We start from the raw sequence: 24,101 nt of genomic DNA, 5'->3' as shown, positions 1-24,101 counted from the left end.
TTTGTGGTGGAAATAAGCTTCCATACCTTTAAGTGTTTCAGAACTTTATTCATTTTAAAAGATAACCACTTTCTAAACTATAAATTGCAAATGTGAAAAAAAAATCAGTATTAGTAATCAGTAATTAATAAGCAAACATTTGATCTATTTCTGCATAGCTTGTGGTTCCAGACCTAAGTTCAATGCTCGTATAGTAGGCGGTAACCTGTCGGTTGAGGGTCAGTTCCCCTGGCAGGTGAGCCTGCACTTTCAGAACGAGCACCTGTGTGGAGGCTCCATTATATCATCTCGCTGGATACTGACTGCTGCACACTGTGTATACGGGTGAGTTTAAAATGTCCTCATGAAACTATATTCAGGTAGCCACATGGAAATGATCATAGTCTGCTGCTTTCCATGCAGGTTTGCATACCCTGTGCTGTGGAACGTCTATGTGGGTTTGATTGATCAGCCAGTTAATGCAGTCCAGTCTCTCGCTGTGGAGAAGATCATTTATCACAGTCGCTACAGACCCAAGGGCTTGGACCATGATATAGCTCTGATGAAACTGGTGCAGCCCCTCAGCTTCAATGGTACCTTTTGCAAAAGGGGTTCTTTTAAAATGGAAAGTGGTTCTTCTGGAGAACCACATCGGGTGACGTTTATCTCACAAGCTAGTGTAATGATTGGCAGTTACTATGAAAATAAACTTTTAGTCTTATCTTAATAACTTACATCCTCCATGCCCTTGTTTTGCATTCATCGTGACAAATGGCATATCACCAATTTTTCAGGTTTTGTGGAGCCTATTTGTCTGCCGAACTTTGGGGAGAAGTTTGAGGATGGTAAAATGTGCTGGATCTCAGGATGGGGCGCTACAGATGATGGAGGTGAGTCTGGGGATTTAAAGACCATTACACACCAAACAGACATCGAAGAACTAGTGGCAACAAAAGCCAACTATGTTTGCTTGTGTTTGGGCCAAAAAGTTGTGCTTGAACACACCAAAGACTACAGCCAATGGCCAACTAGCACATATTTTCTGCGACTGTGTGTAAGGAAATAACTCATAGAATCTTTAAAATACATCCAAGAGTTTTACACACCGGTCTGTTATTGTGGCAACATTTCCATGCCCCGAAACGTGACGCTGAACGAAAAGAACTGTGACTGGTTGTTTGACATGTCAGTCAATCAGCCTCATGGGCGGGCCTTTGCCAATGAAAGCTGCCATGGATTCCAGACCTTCAGCCGTCAGTCTGAAGGTCTGGCTACGCGAGACTAATCTCATGTTAACCTCATTAATCTCATGATAATCTCATTTTGAGTACCTATAGAGTAGTATTGCATCCTTCATATCGCCGAAGAGTCTTTAGTTTTATCAAATTTATAAAAGACAGATACAGCGTTACGCTTCTCTCTGAAAACAGTGAAGCTCCTGGAGGCGTGCTGTGGGCGGAGCTAAAGCATCACGAGTATGCAAAAGCTTTTGCGTAGCAATTACCTGCAAGATGTGATATTGACATAATTCCCTTAATGCTGGGTTCTTTGGGAAGCTGAACAAGGATGTGAATGCTTTTTACAAGTTGGTATCTTGTAATCAGGGTAATTACGATATGGTTTGAACACACCTTTATTCGAAACCTGAAGAAGTGTCTTTGGCACAGAAATACTCCGTCAAACCCCTAACTCATTTTTGAGACTTTGGTCATGTGTAGCAAAAACGTAGGCCTCAAAGAAAACATTGCATTGCAATGCAAACAGGAAGTCCAGACCAAAACTAACCAGTGTGATTATGTTTTGCTCAGTCAAGCCATTCAGATGAACAGACTGCAATTCTGTTTGGTGCAAAACAATAAAACTACAGTTCACTGATGAAAGACTTTATTGTACTTCTTGTGCCGCTGCTACTTAAGACTGAAATATGCTGTGCTAGCCACAGAAAAAAATGAACAACACACTGATTCTACTGAGTTTGTAAAATGACCCACAAGGAGATCAAATGTCCCATTGTGTTCTATTAGGTGGAGGGAGTGTTTCGCTGCATTCAGCAAGAGTCCCACTGATCTCCACAAAAGCCTGCAGTCAGCCAGAGGTTTACCAAGGTTATATATCACCAGGCATGATCTGCGCAGGATACCTGGAGGGTGGAACAGACTCCTGCCAGGTATATCATCTCACCATAGATTTGTACTTCATTTTATACTGATACTAACATTTTCGTGCACATCAAATTACACTTACTTTATATATTCTATAAGTCTATAATAACCAAATACTGATTAACTTTGGAATATTACTGTGCAAGTCAACATGAAACACTACAGTTTAAAGAAAGAAAGAAAAAAAAACCTTTTTGTCTATGTTGGTAACAGGGTGACAGTGGTGGTCCATTGTCTTGTGAGGATTCCTTCACCTGGAAACTGGTGGGAGCCACGAGTTGGGGGCAAGGCTGTGCAGAAAAGAACAAACCTGGGGTTTACACGCGCATCACACAGTCCCTCACCTGGATACATCTGCAGATGGAGGTCAGCATATGATCATGTCTGTCTGTGAACTTGTGAGACCAGGAAGTTATGTAGTTTGTCAAAACATAGCTATATAGTGAGGCTGTCTCCTTTTAATGAATTTCACATTTTTTGTGCTTCAAATTAAAAGTTTGCAATATTGTGATTCATTCCTTAAAACTAAAATAAAACAAACGAGAAAATACCAGATCCAAAGCACTTGGGAAAAGCTATTTTTGTTGAGAAAGGGTTGAGAAAGGTCATCTTGTCACATGACATCAGGAGTTACGCTAATGATTCAGTGCCCTCTTGTGGTTCGAAAAGAATAATACAATAAAACTATAATTTTCTTTGCCTCTTTTCATACAGAGAGAAGAAATACTGCATCCCTCTGCTACCAGCTCTAATTATTTGAGACATACAGTTTAATTATGGGAAACGCAACATCAGGAAACTGAATCCAGGCAGAGACTCCACAAAAAAACCTGCACCTGTCACTGTATGTCATATAGAGGCACAGCATAAGAAATCATTATATTACATACACTCAAATCTGAAAAAGTTTTATTTGGTGCAAGTAGTCTTATACAGTACTTGCGATTGTTTTAAGAAACACCTGCCAAACACTCCTAGGATGTGTCATGAATGATTAAATACAGAAATATTTCCAGAGACACGCAAGTGACAATGTGCTTGTCTAATATGCAATAAATATGGAGGAAAAAAGGACAAAGGCCCCATCCATGCAAAAAGTATTTTCACTGTTGCAAAACTTTGTAAAGGCTTTAATATGTTATACTATTGTAGTGTTTACAGACAGTCCTTAAATAATTGTTTAAAAAAACAGCACACAATTAACAACATTTAATGTAAAATGGTGTGGCAAAATACTCAGACTTGACCTTTATTTGACTTTCATATGGACATTTTATGCCATAATTCCCAAAGCATCTTTCATAACTCTGATTGTTAAGGGAAGCTTTGTGCATGTTAGATCGAACTACATTAACCTACAGAGCAAAAACAAGGAGGTCCCTCTGAAACGAAGGAACATCTTCAGCATATGGATGACGATGACTGGAAGAGACTGATTTAACTCATCTTACTAAATTTAATCAACATATCAGGCTTTCTGTGCTTATCAGCGGTATAGTTTTACAAAAGAATATGTAAGGCATTTTGTATGTGTGTTAAAACCAATTTACATATTTAGAAATGGTTTATAATCCAACATCTTTTTTTTTTGTTTTTTTCTAAAAAACTTTTAAGTCATCCCCTGAAAACAGGGCAGATAGTATAGTTTCTGTACATAAATATTCCCTATAAAACACAAACTAAAAAAAAAGAAAGAAAAGAAAAAAACAACACTTTTTACAACGTTCATATATAAAAATAATAATCTCTTTTCTCAAACTCCGTCTTGGAGCCTCTCTACAAGCGTGACCATACTGAAGAGAACATGAACATGCAGTGTGAATAAAACCAGCACGACGACAAACTCTTAAAATCTTGGCATTCAAATGAGTTAATATAGAAAACAAAATCATTACAAACATTCACTAAAGAAGCTTAAGAACTTTCCTCTGCGTTCCATTGTTGCAACCTCTATATAAAAGTGCACGCACCTGCACGTCTACGCAATAAAAACAGGTGCTGAAATGCAACAGCTCGCACACTGCATCTTTCAGTAACGTTGTGCTCTCTGTAAACTGTTCGTGTGTGTTTGTGTAACATACAGGCCAACATACAGTACTCTTAATTATTTCTTTTTTTGTAGTGCACAAGTATCAGCTTTGCTGAAAGTCTATGAGGGGACTGGATATCTTGCCACAAGTGTCATGTGCAAGTTTTCCAATGTAAATGTAAGCATGCAGTGTGTGACCTGCGATCCAGGTGTCTTAGTCGCTAACATCTAAACCCAGCCCAGTCATGTTAGCAGATGACAAATCTGCGTCGTCTTCATTGCCGCTTTCCTCCGATTCATCCTCGCTGTGATTTCCCATCATGACTTGCTGCATGGCGAGAGTTGCTCCATCTGATGAAAGCGCTTGGAAGCCATCGACATTCATCCCCACTGTAACCATACTACCTGCACACAATTGCAAAACATATTCCACTGTCAAAAATTAGTCAGTCAATGAAAATCTGTAACGGACTCTTTTTGGGCATGAGTGCTGTAAAAGCACATTGTTTTGAGACGGTACCGTCTGGCATTGTGAGCTGCTGCTGGGTTCCAGTTGAGGCGATGGAGTCAGACCAGAAGCGGTGTAGCGGGCGGCTCTGAGCGGTCTTCTTTTTGGTTTTGGCTATCTCTGAGTTGACATCCAGCATTGGCTGCAAGATCCGTCTTCGAGCATTAATAAACCTACAGGACAGACACAGACAATATTTTGCATCATTCGCTATGCACAGGAGATATATCAGTGCGTGGAAAGTAAATCTGTAGTAATGAATCATTTTGCGAGTTATTTTTAATTCTACATACTCTATTTTAATCATTTTAAATGCGTGATGAACACAAAAATCTGATAAACAGCAACTTTCAAGGTTTATGCAACAAACACGACATCATGTATGAATAAGTGATAGAAAGTAATATTCTTTACATTATGAATTCAGACGTAGTAATTTGGGTTTACTGTTCACATTTTCATTATTTTGCTTTGTTGATGCAACTTCTGTGCATGACATTGTAATTACAAATGCCCATATAGTTGTTTCCCAGCTGCACTTGAAGGCAGGATGTCTGAATATTTTAAGGAAATACATAAATGCACAGCATTTGAGAACTCATTGTAAACGTTTTGTTACACAAGACTAGGAACTTTAAAATAGGTCTGTCATGTTATTTTTGTAAATAAAGAAATGGAAAAATGTGGAATAAATGTGTTTTTGCACATGTAATAATGTGCCAATAACGACTGAAAAAGTATGAAAAAGTAAACCTTATAATTTTAAGACATTATTGAACACTTCTGTTGCAACGCAGATTTTATTGATTGTGTGTTTAATTTCTTAACTGTTGTTGATCCTGTGTAGAAAAGTCAGCCGGAGAGGCTGGAACAGAGTCAATAGCTATGTTTCCATCCAAAAATGCAATTTAAACTTGTGTACAAAACTGGGATATCGCATAAAACATTTGCGAATAAAGCACCGTTTCCATCCAATGAGTCAAAGAGAACAAAATCGTCACTTCTTGATCAACCGGCACTATATATACAGTGAGGAAAATAAGTATTTGAACACCCTGCTATTTTGCAAGTTCTCTGACTTAGAAATCACGGAGGGGTCTGAAATTGTCATCGTAGGTGCATGTCCACTGTGAGAGACATAATCTAAAAAAAAAATCCAGAAATCACAATGTATGATTTTTTAACTATTTATTTGTATGATACAGCTGCAAATAAGTATTTGAACACCTGAGAAAATCAATGTTAATATTTGGTACAGTAGCCTTTGTTTGCAATTACAGAGGTCAAAGCGTTTCCTGTAGTTTTTCACCAGGTTTGCACACACTGCAGGAGGGATTTTGGCCTCCTCCACACAGATCTTCTCTAGATCAGTCAGGTTTCTGGCCTGTCGCTGAGAAACACGGAGTTTGAGCTCCCTCAAAGATTCTCTATTGGGTTTAGGTCTGGAGACTGGCTAGGCCACGCCAGAACCTTGATATGCTTCTTACAGAGCCACTCCTTGGTTATCCTGGCTGTGTGCTTGGTCATTGTCATGTTGGAAGACCCAGCCTCGACCCATCTTCAATGCTCTAACTGAGGGAAGGAGGTTGTTCCCCAAAATCTCGCAATACATGGCCCCGGTCATCCTCTCCTTAATACAGTGCAGTCACCCTGTCCCATGTGCAGAAAAACACCCCAAAGCATGATGCTACCACCCCATGCTTCACAGTAGGGATGGTGTTCTTGGGATGGTACTCATCATTCTTCTTCCTCCAAACACGTTTAGTGGAATTATGACCAAAAGTTCTATTTTGGTCTCATCTGACCACATGACTTTCTCCCATGACTCCTCTGGATCATCCAAATGGTCATTGGCAAACTTAAGTCGGGCCTGGACATGTGCTGGTTTAAGCAGGGGAACCTTCCGTGCCATGCATGATTTCAAACCATGACGTCTTAGTGTATTACCAACAGTAACCTTGGAAGCGGTGGTCCCAGCTCTTTTCAGGTCATTGACCAGCTCCTCCCGTGTAGTTCTGGGCTGATTTCTCACCTTTCTTAGGATCATTGAGACCCCACGAGGTGAGATCTTGCATGGAGCCCCAGTCCGAGGGAGATTGACAGTCATGTTTAGCTTCTTCCATTTTCTAATGATTGCTCCAACAGTGGACCTTTTTCACCAAGCTGCTTGGCAATTTCCCGTAGCCCTTTCCAGCCTTGTGGAGGTGTACAATTTTGTCTCTAGTGTCTTTGGACAGCTCTTTGGTCTTGGCCATGTTAGTAGTTGGATTCTTACTGATTGTATGGGGTGGACAGGTGTCTTTATGCAGCTAACGACCTCAAACAGGTGCATCTAATTTAGGATAATAAATGGAGTGGAGGTGGACATTTTAAAGGCAGACTAAAAGGTCTTTGAGGGTCAGAATTCTAGCTGATAGACAGGTGTTCAAATACTTATTTGCAGCTGTATCATACAAATAAATAGTTAAAAATCATACATTGTGATTTCTGGATTTTTTTTAGATTATGTCTCTCACAGTGGACATGCACCTCGATGACAATTTCAGACCCCTCCATGATTTCTAAGTGGGAGAACTTGCAAAATAGCAGGGTGTTCAAATACTTATTTTCCTCACTGTATAACATATATACATATACATATATATATATATATGAGAAATTCCTTGTGTCTCATAGTGAGCAGATAAAACAATAACTGCGGTCATTGCTTTCAGAGGCGGACGATGCTGTTTAGGAATGAAGTCGTGTAAAACAATTATACAGAAATACTTTGACAACAGACTTGGCTCAGGCGTTTCAGAATGACCATAACAACGTTTTAGATGCTGTGGAACGAGATCGGTCCGCTGGTTAGTCAGGTTTTCCCGTCCCGTCCCGCAAGTCACATGACTTTTTTGATGCGCATGGTGGAATTTATTCGGTAAATGTGTTTCCATCGTAGTTTATGTGCATTTTTTCTTATCGGATAAAAAGTTTATACTACTCAATTGTGCGCACAAGTTTTTAATGCGCATTTTTAAAATTTATGTGCATCTTGTCGTTTCCATCCAGTGTTTTTTTATGCAATATTCCAAAATGTGCATAAAAAGAGGTGGATGGAAACATAGCTTTGCATAGCATAACTTTGTGTTCTTGCTGGATTTACTTACCAGTTGTTGACCTGGAGTAAAGTCAGGTTTGTTTGAGTTGCAATTTGCTTTTTCTCTTCCTCAGTGGGATAAGGATGCTAAATAAAGGAGGTGAACAACGGAGTGTTTATAAATGTATATCAGGTACAACAAAACTTCACGGACTGACTTTAAATGTTTGTTTGCCAACTAACCGCAATGTGCTGGAAGAGCCAGGAGCGCATGACACTGGTAGCCTGTTTGGGGAGAACACCACGCTTGTTTTTAGGGGAGTTATCATCTCCACCAAAGAAACTCAAGTCCTGATTGAGCTGAAGCTGGAGCTGCAGGAAGTAGAAGGAGTCACTGATCAGTGATCATCTGTGTGTGAATGTGTTTGTGTGTGCTCTGCTGGAGTGTCATGCAAACCTGTGAGTTCTGGATGTGTATTGTTCCAGGTGAGATGGCTTGTGTCACCACTTGTCCCTGTGGTGTGACTACCGTCACTGGCTGATACACTGTATTACCTGCAAAGAAACAAAGATTTTTTTAATAAGAGGAACCATCATTTCAACCAAATAGTCACTGATGCCAATTAGACTGAAAAGGCTCACATGTAATAAGCAAAACCTAAAATAATAAACAAAAAATAAAAAATAAACTAAATTAACACGTTTATGCATCAATAACTCTTTCCCCGCCAGCATTTTTGAAAAAAGTTGCCAGCCATTTGATGATTTCCACTAAGATTATGACCCCCAGAATATTTTATTGTATGAATATCTGAACATGCAACACATCAAAATAAAGAACAGACCCAATACTTTATTAAAAAAAAAAAAAAAAAAGTTTCATTCTAGCTTCAAGCATTTTTATTTTAATCAACACTTGAATATAGGTAAGTTTCATTAAAAAAAGGCAACATTTTGAGCAAAAATTCCATGTTTGGCGGGGAAAGAGACCGTAAGTGTATAATTATTTAAATGGAACATTACATAAAAAAACAGCAATGTTTATGTGAAAACATTTGCAAATCAATGTATGAATATATCAACATAAAAGACCACCAATAAATCTGAAAAACATAGGTCTTAAATAATTACGTATAAAACAATTATTTCAGATATAATTATTCAAAATCCCCCATTTTGCAAAAATAGCATTTAAAGAATAATATTGTTGTAGAAATATTGGTCATTTTCACCTTGTACTCAGTTTTGATTCAAATAAACCACATCCAAACAGCTGAACACAACAACAACGTTGTGTTTTAACACAAACTATCCGCAAAAGTTCAAATATGCCACACGATTGTAACCCCACGCAGCTCCCACTTCATAACACAAGAACATGTACCTGCGACCATTTGTGATGGATTGACTGCTGTCACTGTAACATTCCCTTGTTGAAGTCCATGTGAGGGTGCCACAACACCCTGGGGGCTGAGGGCACTTGAGAAAGGGTTCGATAGCTGCAAAAGAATAAATAAATTAAACAATACATACTTGCTGTGAGTGTTAGTGTCTAAAATAAGAGGAAAACGGCCTTTACTTGGTCGTGGCCCGGAGAGTATGGGCTGCCTGGCTCTCCACTCAGTAGTGTCTCACTGTTCATCTTGGTCTTGAGGCAGGAAATGTAACGGCTGCAGAAGTCCTTGCACAGATCACTAACTTTCTCTAGCTCTAACAGATGAATCCGCAGCACCTGGATGGCCTTGACCATCTGAGAGCAAGCATACATTTGTGACACTTGTCAGTGTTTGAAGTTAAGAGCAAAGCTATAGGTAGTCAAGCCAAAAATGATTCAGACACCAGATATAATTTTTTATATTTTTTTTTTACTAGTGGGTGCAGGACACTATAGTACATTTATGTAAGCGAGGATAGCAAAATAAAGTAAACTGTGACATATTATACCCAAAAATTATTCATACAGTGGACTACCAGTAAAACTGATAACCATTTGGGACCAAAAATTATTCAGACACTTAGACCTGACCATGTTCTGCTTAAGTGTTTTTTTCTTTAATTGCCAACGTGACCTTTTTACACCATAGACTGAACCAAATTAAGCATTGCTAAGGGTGGCTTAAAGTATAGTTGTGTAAATATTGTCATACTAACAGTTGTCTGAATAGTTTTTAATACCTTTCTATCAAAGTTATCTGACATTATCAAGATGAACTTGTTCTGACACAGTTTAACTCGGAGTTTTTGTCATATTTTATTAAAGTGCCCCTATTATGGATTTTTGAAAATTACCTTTACACAGCTCTAATTGAATGAAAACATCCTGCAGAGTTTTAAATCTGAAAGTGCACCGTGTAAGAGTCGACTCCGAATCATTGAAACAAGTCGTTTTTAAAACGAATCCCAAGCCGTTTCATGTTGATGTCAACATGAAACATTAGCATATTGCCTGCCCACTTGTTGGTCTTTTCACTTTGGTCTGAATGAAAAAGCAAATTCATTCTTTGCCACTAGGTGCTGCTTTTGGAGCTGTAAAAAAAACAGCGGTTTCCCCGGTAACACTGTACAAGCAGCAGCACTGCTCACAAACGCTGCTTTATCAGGCATTACAGGCGAGATGAATTGAAAATGAGACCAATCAGACCAATCACCGCAGATTAGCGTGACGCAAAGGAGGGGTTTGGAAAAATGAATCATTGAGTGAATCGTTAGGGAGTCATTGAGCAAGTAAGGTAAAAATAAATGCATATTATAAGACAATGAAAGTGTTTTTTGACCTTGCATGCATGTCAACCTGTTGTTGGGACTCCCAAAACCAAAATATGAACCTTTCATTACCCATAATAGGGGCACTTTAACATTTTCTAAACTATAGCGAATAAATTGTGATAATGTGAGAAATGTTGAAGGTGTCTGAATAAATTTAGGTTTGACTGTATATACAGTAATATTAGCTATTTTGTCACCATCTGTCACATCTCTTACCAAGTTGTCAAGGTCTGGGTCTTCACTAAAGAATGCTTTGCCATCTTTCTCCTGACTGCGTACAAAGTTTTCAATGTCAACATCAAAACTGGCAGACGTTACGCAGTCAGAGCCCTGAGTGGACTGCTCACACTTCTCAAACAGCAGGGCTAAGAGAGGGAAGAGGGGATGTCTGTGGAGGAGAAGAACCATGTGTAAGAGACAACACTGTTCAGGGTACTCCTTACAGCACACGCCTGAGAGCAAAATACACCACCCTCCAAAAGCTCAGGGCAGACAAGATTTTTAATGTTTTTAAAAGAACTCTCTTTTTCTCATCAAGACTATTTATTTATATGATCAGAAATACAGTACAGACTGATATATTGTGAAATATTACTACAATTTAAAATAACTATTTTCTATTTGAATTTATATTAAAATGCAATTTATTCCTGTGATTCAAAGCTGAATTTTCAGCATCATTACTCCAGTCTTCAGTGTCACATAATCCTTCAGAAATCATTCTAATATGCTGATTTGCTGCTTAAGAACATTTCTTATTATTAATTATGAAAACCGTTGCACTACATGAATATAAAATAAAAAAAACTTATTTATTTGAAACAGAAATATTTTGTAACATTATAAATGCTTTTGCGATCACTTTTGATCAGAATGTTTCCTTGCTGAACAAAATATTCATTTCTTTTCAAAAACTTTTCAAGGGTAATGTATGTTTATAAAATGTATAGTGTAAATTCGAACACTCATGTCACCTATATATACAGGATTTGTAGACATCCATTTGTGTTTGTGGTTCAGTGGATACAGGGCTGCTGGAGCTTCCTGTGCTTCCATTGGCAAAGCCCTGTTCAAGGTCACTCTCTGACTGCTCCATGACCTGCATCTAAACCAGGAGAAAACAGCCAAAAAGAGATTATATTTCATATACTAGTTCTAACAATTTGCTTGACAGTGGTGTTTTAGCATTTGAAGTGACTTCACATCACTTCCAGATGTACACTTTGATAGTTATACCTGTACTTACAAAGACTCAATGAAATCTTAACATTTTTATAACATTATAAATTTAAAGAATGTTCTCTTAATTTTATATGATTTGCAATTTTTTTGTACAGTTTAAAACCTTGATTTAAGTGATTGTTATTATCTAGCAAGATGGTTCTTTAAATTTCTATTACTTTTATAGGAGATCTGTGCAACGTTTGTACAGTTTAAAACCCTGATTTGTTATTTTCTAGCAAAAAAATAATTAAAATGAATAATCATATTAAATATCATCATATCACTATTACCAATTAAATATGATCAACCAACTAAATTTCATAATGATCAACACTTTTAACAATTTTAATGACTTAACCCGGTTAAAGGCTTTTTATCTTTACTGTACGATTGCCTAGGAGTATTCATCTTTGTAGTTTAAATTTTATAATAGTTCTTTGAATTTCCATTAATTTAACATGCTGTATGACATTTTTGTATGGTTTAAAACCCTGATTTGATTGATTTGTTATCAGTCAAATCAAGATGTTCTAGATGCAAAGACTAGACTATCTAGTTGTTATCCTATAAAGCAATAAAGTATTCAAATTAAATTACTTTTTTGGTAAAAAGGGTAGGATGGTTGAACTTGATGAATTTGTGTAAAACAAAATGTTGAGATTAACTGTCTAAATTTGTCAAATGGGTAACACTTTACAATAAGGTGTCATTTGTTAACATTAGTTAATGTACTAACTAACATGAACAAACAATGAACAATGCATTTATTACACCATTTATTAATCTTTGTTAATGTTAATGAAAATACAGTTGTTCATTGATGTTAGTTGACGGTGCAATAACTAATGTTAACAAACAACTTGTGATTTTAATAATGCATTATAGGGCTGTGCGATTAATCGAAATCGTCATAAAAATCACGATTTGAGCGTGCACGATTTCTAAATCGCTTATACCCCGACCTCCCGCTGTATGCTATCCGATTCAATCAGAATGCAGCGCGCCTAAATGGAGCGCGAGAACAGAACAGACCGGGTATGTTCCCGCCTGTTTCACACATACTCCGTTTGCAGTGCGTATTTTTTCCCGCACCCATGTTAACGGACCAGAGCGTTCACACTGCACGCGGTTGCGGTCCGTGCAGTGTGTTCAGTAGCGGTACAGAGATCGTTTCAGCACAGAGTCTATTTTTGCTGTGCTGCACGCGCTGAATTAAAGTGACAGCGTTTTGTTCACGGTAAAAACGAACATGGATTGACATGGAAATGTAGTAATTTCACAAAAAAATAGATATAATTAAAGTGTTTCACAGGCTTTTTGGCTAGGTTTAAAACAAAGAAAAGTGCACTTTTAGATAAGGCAACAAAAAAAAAAAGTTCTTTAAGACCTCGGGACTGTTTGCAATATAGATTTAAATTAAAATATTTGTGAAAAGTAGGCTATATGCAGTGTTTAAATGTGTTTCCACTTGCTTGATCAACTTAATATACAAATCTAGAAGCCAAATGCATTCAATACGTTGTTTATATTAATTGAGTTTAAACGTGAATACGTTTATAAAAAGATTGTGTAACTGTACTGAGATAAAACTACACTACAATGTGATCACTACAATGCTGAAAAAGCACTTTCAGTATAGGCTAACAACGTTTGGATTTGAAATCAAAATAAATGTTGTGATAAATGATGCGTTTGTGGTTAACAGCCGCGGATCAGGAGCGGACTGTTTCCTGTGCGAAAGCAAAACGAGTCCGTGCTTCTTCACCGCATACACATACAGTATACGCACTGCATACGCAGTATGAACCTGGTGCAACAAATCTATTTCAACACCTGAGACAGTGCCACAAAAAGCCGTATGACCAATGCATGGCAAAAAAATAAATACAAATCCCTAGACACGGGACTTTTTTTTGCCATATGTCTGTTCTAGAGACATTTTGTTACACCTCTACTTAGTGATTATTTTGCCTTATGTCTGTTCTAGAGACATGTTACAGCTTTTTGATAAAACTCTAATTGTTTTTCTTTTGGAAATACATTTCAAAATCACACTGAATGCATTTATGACTGTAACTTGTTCATTCTTAGTTCATGTTTACTAATGTTGTTAACTAATGTTAACTAATGAACCTTATTGTAAAGTGTTACCGTAAAATGTAAAGACTAAGAGAAATTTAGGAAAAATGGGCGAAAATATGATTCATTTAAAACTAGTTCTGTTTCAAGCCAAGTTAATAGTATGTTAGATAATAGTGCATCAAACATATTTATTAATTCTTGGGGAGAAAAAAAAAGGGGAAAAAAGGAATGGGACACTAAAATGTGCGGTTCATGGAAAGTGCCAAACAAAAGAAGTGTGAAATTTGAATAGGTCACACCTACCTGCTGGTCTCCCTCTTGATATTCGTCTATGGACACAGACTGTGCAGCCATCATATTCAAAGTGGCCACTGCCAACCCTGGGGCATTATATGGGCAGGCAACAGGAAACGACCTAGAAGTGACCACATGCAACCTTTTTAAAGGCTCTAATCTCAAACAACATTATACGAGTTATCAAAAACTCCTGTGTAAACCACTTTTTAACTTAACCAACACGAAGATACTGGTTTATTTATTCGTAATCAACATATGCAGCAAATCAAAGGGAGAATGCATGGAGTAAACTTGCAAAGGGAAGCCTGAATGTATTGATATGCAAATCCAATGTTATGTACTGTAGAGCGCCATTTCCATGCTTTACAACACATTCACACACCCACTAGCACATCTGCTGTGGAGGGTGCGAATACTTGCATGTTTATCTCACGTCTTGCGACATCGGTGTTTATCAATATACATGCTATTTATTTCCCAACAAAATGCTACGCTCACTTCACATATTGGCAAGGACGTTCAAGTCAATCTCAATCAGAATGCATTTGATAATTTCGTTAACAAATAAAAATTAAGTCTTGCTAAAGTGTTGTTGGTGTAAAAAACGAAATGTGAAGCAGTAAATTGAGACGCATTACAGTCAGCAGTTCGTTTAGCCATCGTCTCGGACTAAACTTTGAAGAACGAGAGAAGACTCGTCGGTCTAACGTTAGCCTAAATGCTCAGTCACGTTATTTGGACTGGGAAGTAAATGTAGCAGCGGGTGCTAAAGTAGGAAACGCCATGTTCCTCTGTAACAAACGGGCAGAGCAGTTAGCTAGTGCGTTATTAGCCCGCTAGCAAGCCGAGCACAGTCGCTACAGCGGCTCACACACACGGCGAGCGCCAAACCGCAGCACTAATCCTTCACGTTTACTGCACATGAGCACTGTCCTCGACGTCAAGGCAATTTAAAAGACGTTAAAGTGCGATTTTAATTTATGTTAGTTTAAAAACCAAGTCTAAAGCGGGTAATTAAGCCCTGAGACTGTCGTCTAACGCTCCTCTGGCCTGACTGAGAGCAGGGAGACAGGGAGACAGAGAGCTGCTAAACCCGGGCCTTCAGCTATCGCCCTTGCTAGAATGAAACCTCATGTCCCTTCAAAAGCCGACATATTTTTTTTTCTCCATCCAGAGATTTTTAGGACACAAAATTGGCTCGACTGTCCCATGCAACTCCCATGAGCCCCTAACAGCGTATGCTCTCTTTCACTCATCCCCGGGCATTTTTGTGTGTTGCTCGGATTGTTTGATTGATAGGGAGCGGAAAAAGACGAGTTTGAGTGACAGCTTACCTGGGTGCCAATCTTCGTCACACTGACAAGCGGCTGCAGCAATCGGGATCCGCATTTGTCGCGCTACGTCATCACGCACGGGGACGCAGGGCACTCAGCTCATGAATATTTAAGCAGGGGGAGGAGAAGTGACGTGAGACAAGGCAAGGTTCTCGCCCTCAGCGAATATATTAAACACTCCCTGTTATGGGAGTACGAGGATTGAGACAATTAATTTTAAAATATGTGCCATTTAAGTGCAATTTATTTGTTTGATGTTCTGCCCAAAAATGTCTTTTAGACCATTTATTTTAGGTTTGTCTACATTTTAAATAACTCTTTGTACTCGTGAGTTCATTTTAAAGGATTTTGCAGTGGGCAAATCATTTTTAAAAGTACAGTAATACCATTTAGTTGTTATAGAAAAGGCCTTTTTTTTCTTCTACGACTTGTAAGGAAAAAGTCAGAATCATGAGCCATATAGGCTATATATCAGAGTCAGGATTGCAATATATGCAAAATGTCACATTCACCTTTTTATTTTTAATTATGTTGTGGAAATAAAGATGTAAACTCAGGATTCTAAGGAAAAATCTGAATTGCGAGAAGAGATTAAAAAAATCATAGTATTTTTTTCTTAGAATTTCAAGAAACATGATACGAATTGTGAGATGAAAAGTCACAATCACCTAAAAAAAATTTAATTCTGTAGCAGAAACTAATAATTAACATAAGGCAGAAATTGGTCAAAACATTAGAAATTAGGTCATTTCGAACCTTTTAGTCTCACAATTAATTCAGGAAATACAGCATTTCAACCATTTGCCAATTTAAAGTTAGAAGTACACTACCCTCCTTTATGCAATAAACAGTGTGATAAAGTCAAAGCAAGCATAGCCTCATTAGAATAAAGTATAATTTTATATAATTGATCAACACCATTCAAATACTTTAAAAGACAACAGCGACAAATAACTCTAGAACCACTCAGATGAGGTTAAATCATTTTAATTCCATAATTATAGAATTCTAGCATAAAGCTTGAAATTTGCCAGTAAATCGTCTGAGGAACAATGAACATGTGGAAGAAGTAGGGTTGCGGACAAAGGTACCAATAACAAAGGCTCAGTGTCTAGCCGCGGAAGGCTGGGGCAGACGGTATTTAGACAGCTCTACATCCACATCAGAAAAGGTGTACATGTTGTAGTTGTGGTGCTGCTGGTTCTTGTACGTGGTGTTGTCAAAGGGTTCAGGCTCTGGCTCCGGGACTTTCTCTGGGGCTTGTTCTGAGGAAATCAATAATGTAAGAGATTAAATGTAAGACATGTGGAACTGGGAAAAAATACCACTCAAAATGCATCTGGCAGCAACGGAAAGACAAGAAGCCGCTTCAGGAAAAAAGCCCATACAATGAGTACCGTGCCCAAGGAACAAGTAACTGAACATTTCTTTTAGATTGGAAGATAATCTTGAATGAAAATATTTGCACAGGGACAAATCAAAGTAAAAATTTAACTATTTTCTGAAGAAATGTTTGCATTTTTTAAGTGATCATAGAAGGACGTACATCTAAGAGAGCCGAGGAGGAGTCTTCCTGTTAATTCTTTTCTCTTCAAAAGGATTTCTGATTTGAATCTTCACACTTTCATGGCGTTACAGTAATCACTTTCAATCCACAGGTGGTCCTTTACACAAAAAGGTGTGAGGGGCCTCTAGACTACAGGCGTCTGACAGCTTCTCTCACAATAACCTTAATTACTCTGTAATTTTCCGTTTCACCTACTACAGCTCCAGTCAATCAAACCTTAAAGTAAACCAGATGCTTATAAAGACAGGACCTTTCCACATGACTCTATTATTGTGCTCAGTTTTACCATAAATGCTATAAAACAACATTATAACACCCACAAGTTACAGCATAAGTACACAAACTGATTAATCAAACACCCCACATTCATGAATCTCGATATAACACACTAACTTGTTATTACAGAACAAAACATTTAAAGCATCCAAGATTAAAAAGGGAGGGTTATGACTGATAATGTCAGTAAGTAACCTCATTATATATGATCTCAATCGCTTAAAAACATCAATATGGGATGCTGAAACAGGAACATGAATGGATTAACTTCAGTCTTCACATGGGAAAATATTACCATTAACGTAACAGGATCCAACAAACAATATTTTTCAAATTAAGAAAGTATGTACATCTAGCATAACATATAAATAAGCCCTGGGAGTGGAGATATTCATACAAGGGCAAAAAGTGTGAGAGGAACAGGAGAGTGAGAAGTGCTTTGTCCATTAAGAAGAAAAAAAAAAAAAAAAAGACTACTTATTCCAATATCCAAAATTCACAATCTTTCATATGAGCCTCAGCTCCCATAGAGAAAACAAACACTCATCTCCAGTGGACATTTTAAGTAACTGTTTCTTGCAATAAATAAATAAGGTGTTGATCATGTCAATTATGAGGTGAGTTGCCTTTAGTCCTTTGTTTTCTATGGAAAAAATGGGTAACACCTTATTTTAAGGTGTCCTTGTTGCACGCTACATGTACTTACTATTATAATAACAATAAGTTATGCAGAATTACATGCAAGTAACCCTAAACCAAACCCTAATCCTAATCATACAGTAAGTACATGTAGTTAATTAATATTACTCAGTACTTAAATGTATAATTACACTGTAACAAAGACACCTTAAAATAAAGTGTAACCAAGAAATGTAAAGAGCCACAACCATTCTACCCCTCCAACATCCTAAAAATGCGTTCACATACAGCAATTTTATCACTGGAGTGGGAATATTATTGGTTTAAGTAGGCGTTCATACAGTGCTACTGTTATTGAAGAGTCGAAGAGCTTTTGAAAATCTGTTAAAATGCATAATGCATCATATATAATCATCCATCATGACGATGATATGCATGAATGAATCTCTCACAGGAGAGACTACACAAAAAAACTAGTTACTGTGATTTGCCTTTGTGGAGCAGCACTGCATCACTTCTCATTTGCACGAAGAAGATAAACATTTATTTTGTAATTACTTTTACTTGGCTGAGACAATTGAAAGTGGCACGAAACAACTGGATAGGAGAAAAAGAAATAGAACCGATCTGGGACTCAAACTCAGGTCACTGTAAGCTGATTGTCCCTGCTGCTCATGTTATCGGAAATTACAATTACTGTAATTAATAAGTTACGATCTTGCTGTATATTGCTTTACGTGTGAACGCTTTGCTGATGAAAGCAGAAATGCACAGGAGGGGGAGCACTATTACAGTGACTATAGTATATACGGTACTTTTGTTAATCTCACTCTCTACAGAACTATTTTGAAACGAGTTGTATGTTTATTTGTATTATTATACTACAATACAGACAGAAGAGTGGTGAGTAATGAATAGAATAAATAGAAGCCAACCCAAACAGCCAAGTAGAATTAATGAATAAGTCATGCAAATTCATGAAAATACAACAGTTAATAAAAAAACTAAATAAGAAAAAGCAAATCTAATGCAAATGCATATTGAAGATTAAAAGTTGCAAAGCCATTTAAGCAAAGCCTTTGTGCAAAAGCAATCCCACTGCTGCCATAAAAAGATATTAGTGCTGAATAAATGGTAAGAGAAATGTGTTTCTGTGATGTGACGGATCCAGAGAAAGAAACTGAGTAAGGATGTGTGGTGTACCCTCAGGTGTCTCCACAACGTTCGTCTCAGCCCGAGCCTCCACAGCATCAGCGGCCACAGGAGCAGGGTCTGCCAGCTCTTCTGAAGGGGCTGCTGGCATTCCCGCCTCAGCTTTGGATGATGCATCTTCTGGTTTAGCTGCAACATCTCCAGAAGCCTCAGGAGCTGCTCCAGGACTAGCTTCAACGGCGGTTTTGACTATTTCTTCAGGACTGGCTTCTGTGAGGACTTCTGGGACAACTTCTGCCGCAAATTTGACAGCATCTTCAGCTTTGATTTCTGGTTCCTTTTCAACAACAATCTCCTCCACAGGACTAGTTTTAACTTCTGTTGCAGTGTCCACTATCTTATCAGTAGTGTCATCTTTAATGTATTCATTGGACATTTCTGGAATCGATTCGGTTGTGGAGGATGATACTATAGGGGCAGGATCGATAAAGGTCTCATCTGATGCATCTGGTTTAGCACTTGGTGTGGGAACCATTTCTTCAGGACTGGCTTCTGTGAGGACTTCTGGGACAACTTCTGCAGCAACTTTGACAGCATCTTCAGCTTTGATTTCTGGTTCCTTTTCAACAACAATCTCCTCCACAGGACTAGTTTTAACTTCTGTTGCAGTGTCCACTATCTTATCAGTAGTGTCATCTTTAATGTATTCATTGGACATTTCTGGAATCGATTCAGTTGTGGAGGATGATACTATAGGGGCAGGATCAATAAAGGTCTCATCTGATCCATCTGGTTTAGCACTTGTGGGAACCTCTTCTGCTTTTGCTTTAGTCACAGTTTTTGCACTTTCTTGAGCTTCTCCAAATGAGGCAAATTCAGGCTTTGCTTTCTTATCTACTTGTTCAGTCGTCAGACCAGGGGCTTTCTTCTCCTCTGCTGCTTTCTCTCCAGACTGTAGTGTTTCTGGTGTTTCAGTCTTTGGCTTCTCATCATCAGAATCAGAATCAGAGTCTGAATCAGAATCACTGGAGGATGAGGATGAAGAAGAGCTATCGTCTTGATCTTTCTGTACTTTTGCCTCAACATCCGAGGCCTTACTTCCTTCGCTTTTTGTAGTGACTTCATTAGTAGGTGAGAGTTCAGTGATCTTTGCCTCTTCAACAGCAACTTCAGCTGCTGCCGTATCAGCAACTGGACCGCCAGCTGTCGTCTCATTTGCAGCGGCTGTGGAAACAGCCTCAGCGGTTTCAGACTCACCTAAAGCTACATTTTTGGTAAGAAATCCTGTGGTAGACAGCTTAGAAGGGAAGGCAACTGCGGGCTTGTAGGCTAGAAGAGAGGCCCTCTCTTCGGCCTCTATGGCTGAGGAAATGGCAAATGGGATAAAATATATGAGATTGTTTTTGTAGTTTATTACATTTGAGAAACCCTCCTGTTCAATGTAACCATTAAACCAAGCAAACACCTTAAGAAAACCTTGCACACCCTATCAAAGTCCCTGTAAGGCTTGTCACTCCACTTAGCAACCGCCAAGGCAGTTATTTTCTATCTAGGCAAAAGGCATGCAAGTACAGCACTACTTGACTGTGGAAAGACCAATATCTGTTTGCTAAAATAGTTCAAATTTTGTAAGTCTTACAAAAATGTAGGCTGAGCATCTTTAGGAAAACCAGGCTAAAAACTGTATTTTCAGGCTAGTCCTACAGTGTGCATGAACAAGCACACTGTAGAGTAATAATTTAATTTAAAGAAAAAAAAAAAAAAAAAGGTTGTTTTGTGCCTTTAAGTCCTTGTCTGTAATTCTAGAGGCCACCTAAACTACTGTTAAGAAGTTTGGGGTCGGTAAGATTTTTTAAAAAGAAATGTATGCTTTCATTCAGATCAAAAGTGACAGTAAAGACATATAATATTACAAAATATTTATTTATTTATATTTATATATATATTAATTAGTGCGGTCAAATGATTAAATCGCAATTAATCACATCCAAAATAATAAGTTTTTGTTTGCATAATATGTGTGTGTGTTCTGTGTATATTTATTATGTATATATAAATACACACACATGCATGTATATTTTTTGAAAATATGTACTTATATTTACATTCATATAATTTATATTATAAATAAATACATTTAATATATAAAAATAACATTTCTCTGTAATATATACATGCATTTATTTAGATATATATATATATACACACATAATAAATATACACAGTACACATACATATATTATGCAAATAAAAACTTATATTTTGGACGCGCTTAATCGTTTGACAGTACTAATATATTGTATATATATTTATTTAGAATCCTGAAAATATTAAACAGCACAAATGTAGAGTAATGGCTCCTGAAAAATTCACCTTTGCCATCACAGAAAAAAAATACAAGTTTATAAAGTTTATAAATGTCATAATTATTTCACAATTTTACTGTATTTTTGATCAAGCATAAGATATTTCTTTCAAAACCATAAAAAAAAAATATTTTGAATGGTATTAATGCATATACTAATGTACTACTAAAAGATAAAAAAGTTTTTACTAATGATTTCTAAGTTTTAAAATGTTAATTGTGTTAATTCCATGAAATATACCTATACATCACCTTGCACACAAGGGCGTATACAAATTTTGCATGTCCAATACAATACTCTCTTGAATGAAAATGTTTCCTTGTCTAAATTATAAATACCTGCCATAGCAAATCATGGTTTGTAAGTGTGGAGAAAAAAAAGGTTTCAATATGTCCCATACCAAACAACATCATTAAAACCATTACTTTGCACAGTACTACAAATTGTTTGTGAAAATGTGACCTTCAACAGTAAAAGCATTGAAGAATCTCTTGAACAAGAATAGTCATGCAGATATCATTAAAGGAAATTTGTGCATGCTTTTAAAACCAATTAATATAACTGCATGAGCTTCCATTGTATGTCCTCAACCAGCTCAGCCAAAAGTAAATGATGCTTTTGAATGAAATGAAGCACATGTCTTTAGAAAGCATGAGGTTGAAGGGATGGAATCTAGTGATCTATTTCAGAGGGTAAGGGCCTGTCCAAAATTCCCACACTTGCGGTCTTAGCCACATGAGAGCGTCTGCATGTGACAGGAAGTGCGTGCACAAGACTGTCCCAGGTCCGAAAAATGCCAAAAGCTCAGTGACCTTAATGCACACTAAACCCACACTAACACTAATACCGCTTCAGGGTAGTATTTGAGGCTAAATGTATTCCATCATTTATCATGCAACTCACATGCCCCAAAATTGTGAGATATAGATCAAAATGTGCAAATATAGCCCAGTAAAATTGTGCATTTTTTACAACATTATGTTGTAAGTGTGTCCCATCGGATGTTTACACACCCCTGCAGTCTTCATGCCCACTTGAACACTTGGGCTAAATACAGGAAATACACATAATTTATATGAACTCATGTAAGTGCAAAGACAACAAGTGTGGGTAATTGAGACAGGCCCCAAGTATGGAAGAAGATGCAAAATGGCTAAAATCACCCACAGAACCTCAAAGCACAAATATTATCTACACACATAATATAATCATGCTGTAGACAGATTATGAGTGAGGTTGGAGTTTAGTATGTGACCATCACACAAACAGGACATTAAGTGATTGAAACTCAAGATGGGAGATGTATGGAAAGAAAAAGCATGCCCTTACTCTTACTTGAAGCCTTTGCCTTCTTTGCTGTTTTGGGTGGGACGTCCGCTTTAGTGCAGAGAGCTGCAATAAATGGGGTCCTAGGTGTCCCCCAGCCCTCACGCAGGAGACCCTGTATGAACACAGAAAGACATTAATCCAGTAACATTTTTTAATTATTTTAAAATTAAAAATAGTTATTAATACATAGGTTATTTAACGTAATGTAATATTTTATTGACATTTCACTATTAAGGTTACAACGGACAGAGACTTAAATCCTGTTTTAACGTGTCTTCGCCAAAATCTTATGCGAAAAGCTCTTCAAACATATTTACAAACTATCTCTAGAACATCTTAGTAGAAATACTTAGCGAAAATGCATTTATTATTACCTTGACAGATCCAAGTCGACCTAACCTGAGTAGGGACGTCGCCATCTTTGTTCTCCTGTTATTATTGTCCGTGTGGAAAATGAAACTCACGAATCGGTCGTTGCATCAAAATGAAGCGTTTGTTTTATTTTAAAGCAAGAATGAACATAATTAAAGTCCTTCATACTTTTACAGAATAGTGTCCTTGCCATTAAATTTGATGAATGCAGAAATGAAGAATGTTCATCGTAAAATCGTTTGCTGGATGTTTTCATACAGCATTCTACAAACAAATCTATTACGCTCCTTACACATTTAAAATGAACAAAATCGATTTAGATATTAAGTGTATGTCACGTTTTATTATACAGTCATTGCATACCTCCTTAAATTACACCATTTCGGGGCTTATATAGACAACATTCATTAGGCACATCTAAATAGCCCTCATATAATACACAGAGAAGCACAGGTAAAGGGGAAAAAAGGTGAGAATATTGTGAGGATCAGGGGCATGCTCCACATGGAATTTCTTTAAAAAGATATTTGTTTTACATGCTCATTTGTAGTTACTTTGAGACATTTTTAAAAATATATTTTTTATTACTTTTATTTTTTATTCTTATATGTCCAAAACTAATATATATATATATATATATATATATATATATGTGTGTGTGTGTCTTGTTGCAACATTTTACAAAAATCAAGATTGAATATATTTGGTCAAAATCTCATGCTATAAAAGATGAAGTGCTATGCAGACTTTTTATGACAATATTGGCTAATTAGACGGCAATTCTGGCCTAAAATGCAAAATGTTTGCCCCCCTCCCCCACTTTTCTCCACTTCCCATTTAACAGAAAATGTAATGTAATGATTTAAGATTATATTAATAATCCAAAAACTAAGATGAAATATACCACTGCACACGATTTCATAGGCATTTTATTCAAATA

The 24,101-nt window shown here is 37.2% G+C and overlaps 3 protein-coding genes across 6 annotated transcripts in view; 1 reads left to right on the top strand and 2 right to left on the bottom strand.

The window, feature by feature from the left end:
• Positions 1–3,109, top strand: part of tmprss3a (transmembrane serine protease 3a) — a 28,932-nt gene extending 25,823 nt beyond the window's left edge. For 2 of the 3 annotated variants that reach the window (XM_058787348.1, XM_058787349.1), the window contains 6 exons: positions 159–324; positions 403–572; positions 774–869; positions 2,004–2,146; positions 2,355–2,507; positions 2,856–3,109. In XM_058787348.1, the coding sequence (XP_058643331.1) occupies positions 159–324; positions 403–572; positions 774–869; positions 2,004–2,146; positions 2,355–2,507; positions 2,856–2,915 (788 nt within the window). In that variant the 3' untranslated portion in view covers positions 2,916–3,109. Of the gene's footprint in view, positions 1–158; positions 325–402; positions 635–773; positions 870–2,003; positions 2,147–2,354; positions 2,508–2,855 lie in introns of those variants that run through there. The other variant, XR_009272833.1, reaches the window with a different exon arrangement.
• A 145-nt stretch (positions 3,110–3,254) lies between these two features.
• pknox1.1 (pbx/knotted 1 homeobox 1.1) lies at positions 3,255–15,579 on the bottom strand. The gene is made up of 11 exons (XM_058787350.1): positions 15,461–15,579; positions 14,133–14,244; positions 11,498–11,628; positions 10,740–10,911; positions 9,337–9,507; positions 9,142–9,256; positions 8,215–8,312; positions 8,001–8,129; positions 7,828–7,904; positions 4,691–4,851; positions 3,255–4,575 (listed from the first exon to the last, which is right to left on the bottom strand). Exons 2-11 carry the CDS (start codon positions 14,184–14,186, stop codon positions 4,385–4,387), a joined length of 1,299 nt encoding a protein of 432 aa, XP_058643333.1. The 5' UTR covers positions 14,187–14,244; positions 15,461–15,579; the 3' UTR covers positions 3,255–4,384.
• Positions 15,580–16,431: 852 nt separating this feature from the next.
• Positions 16,432–23,310, bottom strand: ndufv3 (NADH:ubiquinone oxidoreductase subunit V3). 2 transcript variants are annotated; one of them, XM_058786319.1, is made up of 4 exons: positions 23,164–23,310; positions 22,790–22,901; positions 19,146–20,456; positions 16,432–16,725 (listed from the first exon to the last, which is right to left on the bottom strand). In XM_058786319.1, the coding sequence occupies exons 1-4, from the start codon at positions 23,206–23,208 to the stop codon at positions 16,565–16,567; spliced, it is 1,629 nt and encodes a 542-aa protein (XP_058642302.1). In that variant the 5' UTR covers positions 23,209–23,310; the 3' UTR covers positions 16,432–16,564. The 2 variants fall into 2 exon arrangements, with proteins under 2 accessions (XP_058642302.1, XP_058642303.1); XM_058786320.1 differs by having other exon boundaries at positions 22,796–22,901.
• Between the last annotated feature and the right edge of the window lie 791 nt (positions 23,311–24,101).

This window comes from Onychostoma macrolepis, chromosome 09 (genome assembly GCF_012432095.1).
Source record: "Onychostoma macrolepis isolate SWU-2019 chromosome 09, ASM1243209v1, whole genome shotgun sequence".
NCBI lineage: Eukaryota > Metazoa > Chordata > Actinopteri > Cypriniformes > Cyprinidae > Onychostoma > Onychostoma macrolepis.
Note: the sequence above shows the minus strand (reverse complement) of the source record. Positions and strands in the feature narration are given on the sequence as shown.

Coding starts and splice junctions, on each gene's coding strand:
- pknox1.1 (XM_058787350.1), bottom strand. CDS start 14,186: ATGATGGCTGCACAGTCTGTGTCCATAGACGAATATCAAGAGGGAGAC. Junction 10,912..11,497: donor TACAAATCCTGTATATATAG/GTGACATGAGTG, acceptor TCTCCTCCACAG/ACATCCCCTCTTCCCTCTCT. Junction 4,576..4,690: donor GCAGCTCACAATGCCAGACG/GTACCGTCTCAA, acceptor AATTGTGTGCAG/GTAGTATGGTTACAGTGGGG.
- ndufv3 (XM_058786319.1), bottom strand. CDS start 23,208: ATGGCGACGTCCCTACTCAGGTTAGGTCGACTTGGATCTGTCAAG. Junction 20,457..22,789: donor GGCAAAGGCTTCAAGTAAGA/GTAAGGGCATGC, acceptor CCATTTCCTCAG/CCATAGAGGCCGAAGAGAGG. Junction 16,726..19,145: donor CGTTGTGGAGACACCTGAGG/GTACACCACACA, acceptor TGATTTCCTCAG/AACAAGCCCCAGAGAAAGTC.